The sequence below is a fragment of the Chrysemys picta genome, chromosome 6, assembly GCF_011386835.1.
Source record: "Chrysemys picta bellii isolate R12L10 chromosome 6, ASM1138683v2, whole genome shotgun sequence".
Taxonomy (NCBI): Eukaryota; Metazoa; Chordata; order Testudines; family Emydidae; genus Chrysemys; species Chrysemys picta.
In genome coordinates this window covers 119,394,986-119,412,827 of record NC_088796.1, presented here as the reverse complement: position 1 = coordinate 119,412,827, position 17,842 = coordinate 119,394,986, and the positions used below count along the sequence as shown (strand labels likewise).

General features: G+C 43.0%; 1 protein-coding gene across 3 annotated transcripts in view; it reads right to left on the bottom strand.

Moving 5' to 3' along the window:
* SNX30 (sorting nexin family member 30) overlaps positions 1 to 17,842 on the bottom strand; it is a 582,715-nt gene that overhangs the window by 60,797 nt on the left and 504,076 nt on the right. Inside the window, exon 1 of one of the 3 annotated variants that reach the window (XM_065550561.1) lies at positions 5,111 to 5,544. The exons of 1 other annotated variant lie outside the window; for it this stretch is intronic. In XM_065550561.1, coding sequence (XP_065406633.1) covers positions 5,111 to 5,278 — 168 coding nt within the window. In that variant the 5' untranslated portion in view covers positions 5,279 to 5,544. Of the gene's footprint in view, positions 1 to 5,110; positions 5,545 to 17,842 lie in introns of those variants that run through there. One more of the 3 variants, XM_005292158.5, reaches the window with a different exon arrangement.

Below are 17,842 nucleotides of genomic sequence, written 5' to 3'. Positions count from 1 at the left end.
ATCCTAACGTATGGAACCAAGACTTGGCCAGTCACAAGAAAAGAGACCTTGACGTGGTCAAATGGTTAGATGCTCCTTTATAAGGAAATGACGTTGTGGGAGATTTTGAGTGGGCTCTGAGGCACTGGATTCACCACTCAAGCTACAGGCTGCAGTGACTGGAGAGCATTCTAACTGCCCTACGTAGACTCTACACTCCAGACCCCACTCAAAATCCCTGGGGCTTACCTTTTATTAGATTTGATGGTGCCGTCTGTACGTGTGCCACAGGGAGAACACACCCTGAGGCTGCTACTAAATACAAATCACAAAACACAGAGGTGTTCACGATTCATATTTAGTCACAGAAGTGACTCTGCATACTTCAGTGGGCGTGGTACCCCAGTGCCCTCTGTATACGAGCTACCACTGACTCTCCAGAAACTTACACATTAAACGAATTCACTAGAAGCTTTATCTGTCAGCAGCCTGGGTCCTTTCCAGCTCTGCCAAAGAGAAGAAAGGAGAAGAGCACTGTGGGGAAATAAAGGCAACGAACAGAGTTCTGCCAGCTTCCAGGAAACAGAACTAGGTCTGTCTTTACCTTTTAAGGCAGCATTGCTGAGTGTGGGGTGCACACAACCCTTATGGGGTGGGGCACAAAACAGTGGCAGTGCAAGTTTCCTCTGTACTGTCCAGCCAACATGGCAAGGTTGGAGCTTTCAAAGGGTTTAGGAAGCGTTGCTTGAAAGATTCTAAACAAGTGCATAATCCAACCCCTCAGGCGGACTCAGTAAATTGTCCTGTCCCTCTACTAAATAGGCATCAGGATTGTAGGGCTTTTCTGGTTGACATGGAGCAGACAGTCAAGGCTAAATTCAGTTGTGGCATAAGCCCACTAACTGAATGGGGCTGTGTCTACTTACAGCAGGGAGAATTGGGACCCCAATCTCAATTGATACAGAGGAGAGTATTATAGCACTTCATACCTGGCAAATGCATTTTGCTGGGGGTGGGGGAGGCAAAGAGCAAACAAATGTGCACAGATGGTAGTTAGAGGGGCAGTGGAAAGAGCTATGAACCACAATGGCAGCAGAGTTCAACCACACTTGCATCTTCTTACCCAGTTTTTCAAGCCAGTGAATTAGCCTGCAAAGAGATGAAGTCACAGCCAAAGATTAAGACAATCAGGCCAGTCAGCAAGCTAGCAGGCATTAAATTTAACCTTTTGAAGTGTTTTGGGAATGGGCATTAACTGCACAAGCAGTTTAAACTTTACTACTACCATAAGATTAGAGAGAGATGCTGCTTATTTAGAAAGCCCCTACATTCTTGCAAAAGGGAAGTCGAGTTTTTCCTGCCAGTTCTGTGAATATTAAACAGAGGAGGGAGAGCTCTGGGACAGAAAGGCAGAACACCCTGAAGATATGCTCTCAGATTCATTGTCTTCTGGATTTTAATGCCAAATCCTTCTCCAGATACTGGAGCATCTCGGCTCTTTTCTCATGTCTGACCTACTGGGTTTTTAGGCTCAGGGAATCCCTTTTTATTTGAGAGATTATACCAAAGATAGGGCATTCAGATAGAGAGCTAATTGAGTCTGCTGTTCTCCACTGCTTTGATGTCAGAATATTTTACTCAGAGACAAGCTTTGAATAAGGCCTATTACTATGAGCATCTATTTCTCCCATCACACTCACAGCATTTTCAGCAGCTAGCACTCATCCCCACCCTACACAAATGACTCCAGCAGCACAGGTGGATTCACCTGCACTGCTTCCTACGAGCATATTGTCAGCTGGCCTGAGGCTACTGTTGGGCAGAGCCCTTTCCTCCTTCTCCCAACCTCCCCCCCCCACCCCAATGATCAGGGTGACGAAGCTCACCTGACTCTCAGCTGCCTCTTAAAAAGATTCATAGATTCTAAGGTCAGAAGGGACCATTATGATCATCTAGTCTGACCTCCCGCATGATGCGGGCCACAAAAGCTGACCTACCCACTCCTGGAATAATTCTCTCCCATGACTCAGCTGTTGAAGTCCCCAAATCATGATTTAAAGACTTCAAATCGCTGAGAATCCTCCAGCAAGCGACCCCTGCCCCATGCTGCGGAGGAAGGCGAAAAACCTCCAGGGCCTCTGCCAATCTACCCTGGAGGAAAATTCCTTCCCGACCTCAAATATGGCGATCAGCTGAACCCCGAGCATGCGGGCAAGATTCTCTAGCCAGACCCTCTGGAAAAAGTTCTCTGTAGTAACTTTTAATATCCCATCATTGACCATTGTTGCTAATGACCAGCGATGGCACATTATTGACCTATTGACTAAAATCACTGTATCCCATCAAACCATCCCCTTCATAAATTTATCAAGCTTAACCTTAAAGCCAGAGAGGTCTTTCGCCCCCACTGTTTCCCTCGGAAGGCTGTTCCAAAACTTCACCCCTCTGATAGTTAGAAACCTTCATCTAATTTCAAGCCTAAACTTCCCGACGGCCAGTTTATATCCATTCGTTCTCGTGTCCACATTAGTACTGAGCTGAAATAATTCCTCTCCCTCCCTGGTATTTATCTCTCTGATATATTTAAAGAGAGCAATCATATCCCCCATCAGCCTTCTTTTGGTTAAGGTAAACAAACCGAGCTCCTCGAGTCTCCTTTCATACGACAGATTTTCCATTCCTCCGATCATCCTAGTGGCCCTCCTCTGTACCCGTTCGTTTGATTTCATCCTTTTTAAACATGGGAGACCAGAACTGCACACAGTACTCCAAATGAGGTCTCACCAGTGCCTTGTATAACGGAACCAGCACCTCCTTATCCCTACTAGAAATACCTCGCCTAATGCATCCCAAGACCACATTAGCTTTTTACACGGCCACGTCACATTGGCGACTCAGTCATCCTGCGATCAGCCAGGACTCCAAGGTCTTTCTCCTCTTCCGTTACTTCCAACCGATGCGTCCCTAGCCTATAACTAAAATTCTTGTTATTTATCCCTAAATGCATAACCTTACACTTCTCACTATTAAATTTCATCCTATTACTATTACTCCAGTTTACAAGGTCATCCAAATCTCCCTGCAGGATATCCCGATCCTTCTCTGAATTGGCAATACCTCCCAACTTTGTGTCGTCCGCAAACTTTATCAGCCCACTCCTACATTTGGTTCCGAGGTCAGTAATGAATAGATTAAATAAAATCGGACCCAAAACCGAACCCTGAGGAACTCCAACCTGACAGTTCACCTTTCAGTACGACCCGCTGCAATCTCCCCTTTAACCAGTTCTTTATCCATCTCTGGATTTTCATATCGATCCCCATCTTTTCCAATTTAACTAATAATTCCTCATGCGGTACCGTATCAAACGCTTTACTGAAATCGAGGTATATTAGATCCACCGCATTTCCACCTGCTTGCACTCCAGAATTTAAGGTCTGAGTTTAAGGCCCTGTTTACACTAGGGAAGTTCACACCAGTGTAGTTATGTCTCAGAGCAGGACTTACACCAGTAACATACCAGGATCAGCGATACTGGTGCAGCACATTGAGTTTGTACCACTACAGTTACTTTCATGCAAATCTCCTTGGTGGAGCCAAGGCCAGAGCCTCCAGCCCTTACAGATTCAAAGACATCATGTTAGTGCATAACTTGAAGGTAAACCAAGGCAGTGATGCCCACCTCTAGTGCACTGACAACCTACTACGCAGTTCTGAGATGTGAGCTGCCCCACGCCATCTCAAAGGGTGCCAACCCCAAAGCCTAATGTCAATAACTTAATGTCAATAACTTACTTGCTGGTCAAGTCACAGAAGAGTGACTTCGGCTCAGGTGGGCAAATCTCCTCTCCTCCAGGGGAGGCACCATCCCCCTCGGAGACAATGAATGGTGGATCCGCTCAGGGATAAGGGAGAGGCCCCATCTACAGAGAGGAGCAGTGGCACCAGACAGCTCTTGTATGGGGAGGGATGACCGCTGCCCCGCAATGAGAAGCATGGCAGGGCAAAAAGGGTATGCCTAGGGCTCCAGATCACCTCAGTCTTGCCCTGCAGAAAGCTCCACTCATGTGGATTTAGACAAAGCCAGGGGCAGCTACAAAGCCTCCAGAACAAAGGACGGCAGATTTGTAACTGTTGACACCTAGCCCATCCTGCACAAGTCAATAAGAGCGGAGGATACCATTCAGAGTTCAGGAAGCCTGCAGCACCTTGCAGGACCAGGCCCTATATTTGTCTATTGACTGAATGAAATTTAGTTTGAGAAAGCTTCAGGCCCACCCCCACAAGCTGCCCAAGGCATAACAACTATCCAACCTGACCAGATTTCTTTATTCAACTACAATTAAAAAAAAAAAAAAAAGCCTGCATGCACGCTCAATAAGAAATACCTAACCCCTGCAAGAACAAGCAACACCAGTATAACGCGAGGTCTGCCCAGGAAAGCAATCAACGTTGCTCCAAGTTCCCTCGAGAGAGAGGAGAGAATCACAAGGTATTTAGAAACGTAGCACTTCTCAAGACACCTAGACTCATAGTATGCGCACAGAGGCCTGGAAAGAGAGGGGATGTGGAGACAGCACAGCCTACCTGCCATATTATTATGGTGAGAAGGGAAAGGGGCAAGGAAAGGAGCTCCAGAGGAGAGGATCACATTCAAATGGATGACAAGCCTAAGAGTAAGGCAAGAATAGTAGCAACACAGCTTTCCCCGCTGGGCTACAGCCTACACCTTGCCAGGCAGGGATCGAGACATCATCCATCAGGAGCAATCAAGGCCGAACGCTGAACCGAAGAGGAGCATTGATCACATCCTGCCCGTTTAACCAGCAGCCAAGATAACAAGAGACCGAGGGGGGGGGGGGATTTGCTGGGACTTCGCCTGCTACTCAAGTCTTTCCTACCACACTCCCGGGCGCGACCCGAACCAAGGCGGGGGCGTGTGGCTGGGGAAGCAGCCCCCCCCCGGGGAAGCAGCCCCGCGCGCCTGCTGATGTGTCAATAGCATCGGCGGGGGGCTCCTTCGCACGCAGAGCCAGCACCGGGATACCCGCGAGCGATGCAGCCGGCAGGAAAATAAGCCCCGCAATTCAGCCTCCCCAATACCCCGCACCCCAGCCCGGCCGGGCCGTACCTTGTCAGCGAAGCTGCGGGGCAGCAGCAGGTCCGGGCTGGGGGTGAGCTCGGAGGCCGCCTCCTCGCTGCTGGAAGCGGCCAGCGGGTGCGGCATGTCCCGCAGAGCCCGGGGCCCGGAGGAGGGCAGGGCCCGGGGGGTCCCCAGCCCGCCGCCCCCGGCCGACATGGCTGCGCTCGGCGGCGGCAGTAGGCGGGCAAGGACCCCGGGCCCAGGCAGCCGCTGGCGGCCCGAAGCAGAGACCGCCCCCGCCCGCTGCAGCCCGGCGGAGCGGGGCCAGCACCCAGCCGCGAGCTCCACGCCCAGCCGCCGCGCAGGGAGCGGGCAGCAGCGGGGCGGACGCGGAAGATACAATGTAGCCGCCGCGGCAGCGAGGGAAAAGCTCCGCCTCCTCCGGCTGGGGCTGCCCGCTCGGGCCCTCTGCCAGCGCCGGCGGGGCGTGGCCAGGGGCGGGGCTCGGTGTGAGCGCCACGGGCTGGGCCAGAGGCACCTGGGCGGTTAGATTTGGGATGACAGGCCAACCAGGTGCGCAGGGCTGAGCGGGACCTCATCCCAGGGTCAGGTGTTTAGACTGTAAACTCTGTGGGGGGGAGGAACTAAGTTTTGCTCTTTATTTGTACAGCACCTGGCACCCTGGGTCATCATTCCTGGTTGGGACCGCTGAGGTGTTGCTCTAATACAAATAATAATGATGATCAAACCAAGCAAGCCCTTTTGAAGCCAGTTGTTGTCTGTCTGGTTAGGGCCCCAATCTAGCAAAAATGTGCACCTGGGCTTAATGGGGGACTACTCACATACTTAAAGATAAATCTTTGCCCAACTGGAGACCATGTCAGGACCATTATGCACATAAGTATTTTCAAAATTTCAGTGGGAATACTCACAGTGAATAACTGTTAAGAATGTGCACAAATCTTTGCAAGGGGAATCTGAATTTCAGAGAACATAAGAACGGCCATATTGGGTCAGACCAAAGGTCCATCAAGCCCAGTATCCTGTCCTCTGACAGTGGCCAATGGCAGGTGCCCCAAAGGGAATGAACAGAACAGGTTATCATCAAGTGATCCATGCCCTGTCACCCAATCCCAACTTTTGGCAAACAGAGGCTAAGGACACCATTCCTGCCCATCCTGGCTAACAGCCAGTGATGGACCTATCTTCCATGAATCTATCTAGCTCCCTTTTGAACCCCATTATAGTATTGGCCTTCACAACATTCTCTGGCAAGGAGTTCCAGAGGTTGACAGTGTGTTGCCTGAAAAAATACTTTCTTGTGTTTGTTTTAAACCTGCTACCTATTAATTGCATTTGGTGGCCCCTTGTTCTTGTATTATGAGAAGGAGTAAATAACACTTCCTTATTTACTTTCTCTACACTAGTCATGATTTTATAGACCTCTAACATATCCCCCCTTAGTCACCTCTTTTCCAAGCTGAAAAGTCCCAGTCTTTTTAATCTTTCCTCATACAGAAGCCTTTCTATACCCCTAATCATTTTTGTTGCCCTTTCCTGAACCTTTTCCAATTTCAATATATCTTTTTCGAGATGGGGCAACCACATCTATACGCAGTATTCAAGGTGTGGACGTACCATGGATTTAGATAGAGGCATTATGATATTTTCTGTCTTATTATCTATCCCTTTCTTGATGATTCCCAACATTCTGTTCGCTTTTTTGACTGCCACTGCACATTGAGTGAATGATTTCAGAAAACTATCCACAATGACTCCAATATCTCTTTCTTGAGTGGTAACAGCTAATTTAGATCCCATCATTGTATATGTATAGTTAGGATTATGTTTTCCAATGTGCATTACTTTGCATTTATCAACATTAAATTTCATCTGCCATTTTGTTGCCCAGTCACCCAGTTTTGTGAGATCCTTTTGTAGCTCTTCACAGTCTGCCTGGAACTTAACTATCTTGAGTAGTTTTGTATCATCTGCAAATTTTGCTACCACACTGTTTACCCCCTTTTCCAGATCGTTTATGAATATGTTAAATAGGACTGGGCCCTGTACAGATCCCTCGGGGACACCACTATTTACCTCGCAACCAGTTACCAGTCCATGAGAGAACCTTCCCTCTTATCCCATGACAGCTTACTTTGCTTAAGAGCCTTTGGTGAGAGACCTTGTCAAAGGCTTTCTGAAAATCTAAATACACTATATCCACTGGATCTCCTTTGTCTGCATGCTTGTAGACCCCTTCAAGAATTCTAGTAGATTGGTGAGGCATGATTTCCCTTTACAAAAAACATGTTGACTATTTCCCAACAAATTATGTTAATCTATGGTCACCAGTAATTGTAAAAGAGATACTATCAAGGTAAAAATCATATATTTAACAAATGCCTTTTCTGTATTTTGGATAAAAATTTCAGATTCCTAAAACATAACAAATATATGATACCCCGAACTCAATTCTGCTCAACAAAAATCCCATGTAATTTAATGGGAGTAGCAATAGGTCCCCTTACAGGTAATGTGGTCCAGTGGATAGGGCACTGCTCAGGTACTCAGGAGACCTGGTGGCCTCAGTGAAGTCAATTGACTTCAGTGTGTCCAGGATTTCACTCCTAAAGTCTACCACTGAGTTACTATAGTATCTCAGGCAAGTCACTTCACCCCTCAAATTTCCTTTCTCCATCTTGTTTATTTAACCCCTGATTCTGTAAAGACTTATGTATGTGCTTAACTTTATGCACTGTAGGCAGCTCCATTGATATACAGTATCTGGGCCTTAGACTATAAAAGGAGCTGGTATTAAAAACCAGCAAAATGTTTCTCCTTTTTTCACTGAAAATTCCAGATTTTGAAGTGTTGTAACCAGCTCTGTATCTGTAGAGTATCTAACACTGAGATGTGTATTTGTACAGAGCCTTGCAAAAATGGGGCCACTAGGTGTTTCTGTAATAAATAAAATAATGCCCTTTTCAATATTTCGCCTTTGTTTACTTTCATTCAACTTGAACATTGATACTAGATTAGCATGACAGGGTACATCCACTATGCCCCTACCTCTTCCACGAACACAAATGGCTCTGAAACCATTTTGCTTGAAAACATCAGTATATACTTTATTTACAGTGTCTAATTCCCTCCACCAATACATATCAGCACATCTTTGCTGAGGCCTTTACTAGAGAGCACCCCTTGTCAGACTCTGTTAACTCTCTCACTCTCCCCTTTTTCCTCACTCACTTCCTTCCTCTTCCTGTGCTCTTTTGAAACCCCTTGTCTGTTAATTGGCTAATTAGCTCATTGACTTCCAAACCCCACTCTGGCCTAGTAATGGGGCACATCTCCTGACCAATTAGGCCTGAGGACTGGAGACTTTTCAAGCTCTCTCACTCAGCGGCTCTATCACCACTAGTCAGTTTCACCATCAGGTAATGTATTTGACTTCCCTGCAAAGGAACACTTACGTTTTTTTTAAATTTGCATTTTAAAAGAAAATATATTTGATATTTTTCATTTATATTAGTTTTTGTAAAAACTTTTCTTTTTAGAACAAACTTAAATTGGGACTATTTAACTCAGCCTTTTTTATATGCCTATGCACCTTTACCCATGAGCAATTTGTGTGAACTTTCATAACTAACCAACACAATTTGGATAGCCTGTGCCAAAATTCAGAGAGAATTTAGCTATCAATGCATAGAGTTAAAAATGTGCTGAAAGCTTTTGAATAATTAATAAATTGGGGAAAATTGCGGTCTGTTTTCAAATATTCCCTGAGCAGATAAAGAAGCTACATTTGTTGGATAAATTGTTATTTGTTCAGCACTAATTAGATGTAATAGAATAGTATGTTATGGAGAGAGGATCACTATTAAGCAAAACTCTTCTGATTATAATCCCTTTAAAATCTTACAGTCTAGGCTCCTGATTCTGCAAGCATTTATGCAGGTAGGTAATTTTTTGCATGTGAGTAGTACATACGGACTGTGTAAAGTTAAGTATGTGAGTGTTCACAGGTTTGGGCCTACATAAATATGGCCGAGGTATAAATATAGGAATAGGAGCACAATCCACATTCATTACACAAGGAAGTGCTGTTTTGTGAAGGAAAAGCTATGAAATACATTTTCTTTAAAAATGCAAATTTAAAAAAAATGGGAGTGTTCCTTTGCAGGGAAGTCAAATACATTACCTGATGGTGAAACTGACTAGTGGTGACAGAACCGCTGAGTGATAGAGCTTGAAAAATCTCCAGTCCTCAGGCCTAATTGGTCAGGAGATGTGCCCCAGTGGTTTGAGCATTGGCTTGCTAAACCCAAGGTTGTGAGCTCAATCCTTGAGGGGGCCATTTAGGGATCTGGGGCAAAAAATTGGTCCTGCTACTGAAAGCAGGGGACTGGACTCCATGACCTTTCAAGGTCCCTTCCAGTTCTATGAAATAGGTATTATTATTTTATTATTTTAAATTGAATTCCTACTATAAATAACTTTATTATTATTTAATATTTGTTGTGATAGCACTCAAAAGGCCCCAGTTAGAATCCAGTTGCCATTATGCTATGTGTGTTGTACTATATATCTTGCTAGCTATATTTTTTAAACACCTGTTTCAGAAAAAAAACCAATAACAATACCATGAATCATCTCACACATATATTAATAGACTCTCTAAATTATTTTCCTACATAACTAACATCTACACAGATGATGTGGAAACCACTCTGATCACCCATTGGGCAGGTTTTCTCATCTGGCATGCTTTTTGGGAATTAGTTTCCTTCGGGTGACCTCAAAGGAGGATTTGGGCAACCTTGGACTCCATAGGCTTACCAGTTAGCAGCAGTTCTTCTCATCCATTCCTTCAACCACAGTCACTGAGTAGAGTTACCAGTTCCAGACCAAATCTCCAAATGAAGCATGCACACAGTGATTTCAGAACTTGCCTCTCTGGGGCAAAATTCTGCTCTCAATTACACCAGAAAACCGTTCTCATTTATACCCATCTATCTAGGCATATTTTAATAATCACATCCACCACTATGCCTGAGCAACCGGTTTGTAGAATGATGTTGTGAGGTCACTACTTAGTATAATTCCCCAGCACATGGTTAAAACTCAGAGCTCCATCGCAATGATTTATTTATTGGTCTAGAGAATGTAGTATGTGCAAGCAATGTATTTTTCTGCCTCTCTGCTTACTAATCTCATTTCTGTAAGTTGCCTGGACTGTGTCTAACTGGATCTGATACATGTCATCTTATCCTCCTATCTGACACTAACTACTGAGGAAAGGGAGTCTTTTAGATCCAAACCAATTTTTAAAGTAATAAATTGTCTCACTAGATGCAAGAAGATTTATGAACTCCAGGATACAAACAGGCTGAAGTCTTGTTGGAAGAAATGCAAAGGCACTTAACATGGGCCTCCCTGACTCAGACAAACAGGCAAATCCAGCTATAGTAAGACTCAGTTGTAGGTCCATTCTGCATCTGTTGTATAATAAAATCAATTGTTCTTTCTATTTGTGCTATATCTGTTTCTCTTCCTCTCTGTCCCATGCCTGGAGTTTAGTATTGGGTAGTGGGTAGCTCTTGACATAGGAGACAGGTAGTTTTATTTGCATAAGAGAATATAGCAAACTCAGGGAGTTGGCAGGTAAGATCCCATGGGAAGCAAGTCTAAGGGGAAAAACAACTGAAGACAGTTGGCAGTTTTTCAAAGAGATGTTATTAAGGGCACAAGAACAAACTATCCCACTGGGTAAGAAAGATAGGAAGTATGGCAAGAGACCACCCTGGCTTAACCAGGAGATCTTCGATGATCTAAAACTCAAAAAAGAGTCCTACAAAAAGTGGAAACTCGGTCAAATTACAAAAGATGAATATAAACAAATAATACAAATATGTAGGGACAAAATTAGAAAAGCCAAGGCACAAAATGAGATCAAACTAGCTAGGGACATAAAAGGAAACAAGAAAACATTCTACAAATACATTAGAAGCAAGAGGAAGACCAAGGACAGAGTAGGCCCATTACTCAATGAGGTAGGAAAGACAATAACAGAAAATGTGGAAATGGCAGAGGTGCTTAATGACTTCTTTTTTTCGGTTTTCACCAAGAAGATTGGTGGCGATTGGACGTCTAAAATAGTGAATGCCAGTGAAAATGAGGTAGGATCAGAGTCTAAAATAGGGAAAGAACAAGTCAAAAATTACTTAGACAAGTTAGAGATCTTCAAATCACCAGGGCCTGATGAAATGAATCCTAGAATACTCAAGGAGCTGACTGAGGAGATATCTGAGCCATCAGCAATTATCTTTGAAAAGTCATGTAAGATGGGAGACATTCCAGAAGACTGGAAAAGGGCAAATATAGTGTCCATCTATAAAAAGGGAAATAAAGCACAACCCAGGGAATTACAGACCAGTCAGCTTAACTTCTGTACCCGGAAAAATAATGGAGCAAATAATTAAGCAATCAATATGCAAACACCTAGAAGATAATAAGGTGATAAATAACAATCAGCATGGATTTGTCAAGAACAAATAATGTCACACCAACCTGATAGCTTTCTTTGACAGGGTAATAAGCCTTGTGGATGGGGGGAAGCGGTAGATGTGATATATCTTAACTTTAGTAAGGCTTTTGATACTGTCTCGCATGACCTCATAAACAAACTAGGGAAATACAACCTAGATGGAGCTACTATAAGTTGGGTGCATAACTGGTTGGAAAATCATTCCCAGAGAGTGGTTCACAGTCATGCTGGAAGGGCATAACAAGTGGGGTCCCACAGGGATCGGTTCTGGGTCTGGTTCTGTTCAATATCTTCATCAGTGATTTAGATAATGGTATAGAGAGTACACTTATAAAATTTGCGGACGATACCAAGCTGGGAGGGGTTGCAAGTGCTTTGGAGGATAGGATTAAAATTCAAAATGATCTGGACAAACTGGAGAAATGGTCTGAAGTAAATAGCATAAAATTCAATAAAGACAAATGCAAAGTATTCCATTTAGAAAGGAACAATCAGTTGCACACATGCGAAATGGGAAATGACTGCCTAGGAAGGAGTACTGTGGAAAGGGACCTAGGGGTCATAGTGGATCACAATCTAAATATGAGTCGACAGTGTAATGCTGTTGCAAAAAAAGTAAACATTATTCTGGTATGTATTAGCAGGAGTATTGTAAGCAAGACACGAGAAGTAATTCTTCTGCTCTACTCCATGCTGATTAGGCCTCAACTGGAGTATTATGTCCAGTTCTGGACGCCCCATTTCAGGAAAGATGTGGACAAATTGGAGAAAGTCTAGAGAAGAGCAACAAAAATGATTAAAGGTCTAGAAAACATGACCTATGAGGGAAGATTGAAAAAATTGGGTTTGTTTAGTCTGGAGAAGAGAAGACTGAGAGGGAACATGATAACCGTTTTCAAGTACATAAAAGTATGTTACAAGGAGGAGGGAGAAAAATTGTTCTTCTTAACCTCTGAGGATAGGACAAGAAGCAATGGGCTTAAATTGCAGCAAGGGTGATTTAGGTTGTACATTAGGAAAAACTTCCTAACTGTCAGAGTGGTTAAGCACTGGAATAAATTGCCGTGGGAGGTTGTGGAATCTCCATCATTGGGGATTTTTAAGAGCAGGTTGGACAAACACCTGTCAGGAATGATCTAGATAATACTTAGTCCTGCCTTGAATGCAGGGGATTGGACTAGATGACCTCTTGAGGTCTGTGAGGTTATCTGATTAAAATATGACCATATAGATCATTGTTGCAACCACTGTTATATATTTGTAGCGAATATTGTACAAAGGTTGTAGATTTAGGTGTCTATGAAAAGGTTATGATTTGCTGGTTATGATTATGCTATCTATATGCATGCATCATTTTTGTATGTGAAGTTATAAGTATTTGCTCTATACTTGGATTTCAAATGTTTGCTCCTGGGGTAATGCCCACGAAGTAATTAGCCAGCACATCTTGGAGGGACTATTCAAATTGAGTGGCCCATCCAAAGAACATTTAACCGACAATGGACCATGGGAGACGCCCATCTACACTTAATGGAATTTCCTGCTGTGACTAGGTGAAATGCATGGTCATGTGACTTGCCCATGTGACTCTAAACTCCATCCTGTTGCTGTAATTTTCCACAGTAAGAACAATGGGATGCCCTCCACATGGCAAAAGCTATAAAAGGCATCTACATCTTCTCCATTTTGTCTCCAATCCTGCTTCTTACCTCTAGAGCAAGTTTGCTACAAAGTGAAGCTCTGAACAATGTACTGAATGACCCATCCAAGCTGTGGATGTACTCCAGAGACTTAAGTCAGCAGTTTAGTCCATCACTGCTACAAGCCTAAACCAAGAACTTTGCCATTACTGTATGTAATTGATTCCTTTAACCAATTTTAACTCTCATCTTTCTTTTTATGAATAAACCTGTAGATTTTAGTTACTAAAGGATTGGCACCAGCGTGACTTTTGGGTAAGGTCTAAGTCAGGGGTCGGGGATGGCAACCTTTCAGAAGTGGTGTGCCGAGTCTTCATTTATTCATTCTAATTTAAGGTTTCGTGTGCCAGTAATACATTTTAACGTTTTTAGAAGGTTTCTTTCTATAAGTCTATAATATATAACTAAACTATTGTTGTATGTAAAGTAAATAAGGTTTTTAAAATGTTTAAGAAGCTTCATTTAAAATTAAATTAAAATGCAGAGCCCCCCGGACCAGTGGCCAGGACCCGGGCAGTGTGAGTGCCACTGAAAATCAGCTTATGTGCTGCTTTGGCACGCGTGCCATAGGTTGCCTAGCCCTGGTCTAAGTTATATATTGACCTGGGTGTGTGGCTGGTCCTTTGGGATCAGAAGAACCTATTCTTTGATGAGACCGGTTGTAAAGAACCACTCATCTCTGAATCCAATGTTTTTGGTGGTGATATAAGAACTGGAATGCCTGAGGAAACTGCCTTTATGTTTTCTTGTTAGCCAGTATGGTGAAACAGGAGTTTAATTTTGTGGCTGGTTTGGTATATCTTTTATAAAAGAATAACCACCAGTTTTGGGTTGTGTTTGCCCTATATCTCAGCAGTTCCTCCTGAATTTGGCATTCTCAGTTATGACCCACTAAGGCACGGTTACAAGGTCCCTTCCAGTTCTATGATTCTATGAATATGCTTTGTTAAATTTACATATTGTGAAAATCATGCAGTGTACTGGGTTTGTTAGAAAAGATCAAATGCAAAGTTAAAATTTGTTTTTTTCCTCCTTTTAGATAACTTTACACTTGATCCGGCAGTTCATACTAAGGAAAACAAAAACACCACCACATTTAAACCACAGGTAATTTTGCCAGATTGAAGGCTGCAAGTCTTCATACAAATCTCAGATTATATGAACCACACTTTGCTTTTTATCTTGTTCTTGTTATGTTCTTAATGTCCTGCAGTGCAGAGGGACAGAAATTCACTTACACGTTTCTTATTTTTCTGCACATTACTATAATGCCAAGGAATTTAATTGTACAGTAGTTCTCTTTGCTGCATCATTCATGGGTTATTTAACTTTGAACCTTTGCCAAATAACTTTTTTCTTAATAAGTTGTGTTCTACAAAACCTTGAATATCCACAGTTTTGTACGGATTAGTATTAACATGAGTCTCTTAAAGGTGAAGGGTTCCGATCTCAAAGATATTTTTACGCTCTATTCCAATGAAGTTTGTATAGCCGGTTGAGTTGCAGGTACAAAACATAGCATTACCAACCCAAAAAGTTCAAAAATCAGGAGTCAGGCCTCAAAAATTCATTAAATTAGCTTAGAAATCCAGGGAATTTTTAAAAATAACAATACCACTTGGGTTCTTTTTCTTTGCTTTCTGGTCTCGGAGCCTTTGGGATACACTCAAGTCACACTTTCCAGCTTTCTCCTGAATTGCAACAGACAGTTTTAATTTCTTTTTAAAAAGGGAGCTGAGGTTGTCATGTAATCACTTGACTCCAGGAGCTGGTGCTTTGAGGAAAACCCCACAATATCATGAGACTTGTGTTAAACACATAAGAGTTGGCAACACTGTTCTAATCTTGATTGGAAGCACTTGTGTGGGCTTCAACATTTTTCAACAGGGAGCACTGAGAAGCCCAAAACCTATTGTGCATTAAATAAAAGAACAAAAAAATACAGCCAGGTCCTGAATCCAGGTGGCAGGACCCCTCAACCCACACAGCACTCCTATTACATCAGAGACTGGGATGCATGGATCGTCTCATAAAGATCCAGTTGCAAGATCTGGCCCTATGCAAGCAGGCCTAGGGAGTGACCGCCAAGTATTGAAGAAGAAAAGTGTATTTTCTACATAGTTAGGAGTACAGAAATTGGCTCCTACAGTTTGTCTAGGGATCTCATACTTAAGAAATTGTGATTTAAAAGTGCTGTTTGCAATGTTCTGTTCTGTTCCCTATAGGTCAAATTAGCATACTATGAATCTGATTGTGACCATATGTAGAAAATGTTTTCATTGCTTTTTTTATTTTTAATTTATTTTGAATTAGGGTGTTACCAAGTTTGAAAATCAGCTGCCAAACAAACAACCCTATTGAAATACAGCATGTGAGATGAAAATTAAGTAATTAACATGCCAAATAACTTATTCAAGCGAGGCTCAAATTCAATTTCTCTCTCTCTCATGCCAAATGAAAAGCTGACAAACACGCTAAGCAAAATCCTAAGAATTCTTCATTCTTCCATCATACCTATTGAAAAACAACAAAACAGAACAGAGGACATTTTTATGCTGCTATAATTGGGTAAACAGGCAAAGGGTTAGTTTTTGAGCTGGTTCAGGGGATCAAGAATTTCAGATATCGTATAATTTGTACTAACTACGATGACTATTTTGCAAGAAGACCTTTCATCTCTGCATCACTTCACATAAATTTTCACATGCTACTTTGGTTTTTTTTCCTCCTTTAATGCAAGGATTGTTGTTTGCTTAAATGAGGAGAGGAAAGGATCTGATAGAGCTGTCTGAGCAGGGCCAGGCTGTGATAGGTCTTTACATGGATGCATGAGGAGGGAGTGAGCAAAGAGCCTCACATGACGGTAGGCTCTGTGCTTGGGGGAGCATAAGGATTGCTTCTCAGTGTGGCCCTAAGGGGGCAGGGAGAATCTGGGGCTAGGACTTTCTCTCTCCACTACAGACTAGTCTGGATAGTGCACCATCCATCACAGATACTGTGTGGACACAGGGGCCTGGCTAGTGTTCAAAGAGCCCTGAACTCCTTGGGGCAGCTCAGCTCTGCACTACCTCTATTCAGACATGTGGCTGTGGAAGCAGAGAAAGAACTGACAGGAAGGGGATGCAATACATGACAGTTCTTTCTCTGCTTCCACATGGCTAAATGTCACAATTTGACATGCAGCTCAAATGAGAGCACAAAGTGAATAGGGCCCCTAGGTTAATGAGCAAGTGGGTATGGACAGGTGTCCACTTGGGGACACTTACGTTTTTCTTGACATTTGTTGAAAATCTGAGAAGCTGTTCAGACTGTTAGGGGCCTGGCCCTGACCCCGCACCCACTCCATTTGCCTTCATTGGGAGCTCTTCATGTAGTGGATGGTTCTAGGATCAGTGTACAACCAGGTCAGATTATAGCCTATATTTTGATTTGCAGCACATGATTCAATTAACTCCTGAACATAATTCTGATCCTTTGCATGTGGACATCATTGCCCCAACTACATGCTTAAAATGCACTCTTGGAAATCTTGCCTTATTCGGATATACGGGTGTTTACACTAGGGATCTTTAGGGGAAAAAAGTCCCATTCTTGGTCTTCAACTGGTGGCAGCAATTGTGGGAGCACTAGTGTAGACAAGGTAGTGCTGCTTTTGGTGTTTAATGCTATATCGTGTTAACCTCCTCAGAGCAGGTCTAAACCACAGTGTTAAAAACTGACCGCCGTAGAAGCTTCCTCTTCATCACAGCTCCCATGGTTGCTACCTACCACAGTTGGAAATGGGCCAACGATAGCAAGAGTGGGAATTTATATGCAAAAATCTTAGTATAGACAAACTCCACCCTCAGATATACAGGGGACTTTGGGGCAGAATTTGGTCTTTCGTTTACTGCCAATCAAAATCCCTAATAGATTTACACATTTTTATATCTATATATAATTACAATTTTAAAATATGTTGGAGGAGAAAAGAGGACTGAATAAAATCAGCAACAAGCACCAGCACTAACAAAGTCAGCAATACAACATTTAGGTGATAAGGTGCTTTTATTCACAGCAGGAATTGTAGCAATTGCTATTAATCTTCTTATTGAGTAATGGGAAAATACCTGCATGATAGCCCATTTACAGATCCAAGGGTAGGCACATAAACGGGCATTGATACAAAACTGCTATTTTGTCCCTAGAGTTGCAGACAGACAATCAAGTATTTATTCCAAGTAGGTCTTTACCACGGCAGATGGCATCACAGTTGCTCAGTGTGGGGGACAAGAAGTCCCTCAATTAGCTTCCAATACATGGTAAGAACTCTTCTGATTATGTATCTTTGCCTTTATCTTTACCTTGTTGTTTAGAGGATAATATGTAAAATGGCACCTAGCCTTATAATGATTGTAGAGGGAGAGAGCGGGGAGAGGAATGACTGAGGTTGAATTTACTTTCCAGAACAGCTGTTGCTCTACAGGAGTTGCCATAGCTCTACATCTTATTATTTAGTATGTTATTAACATTAACACGTAAGTGTTTAGG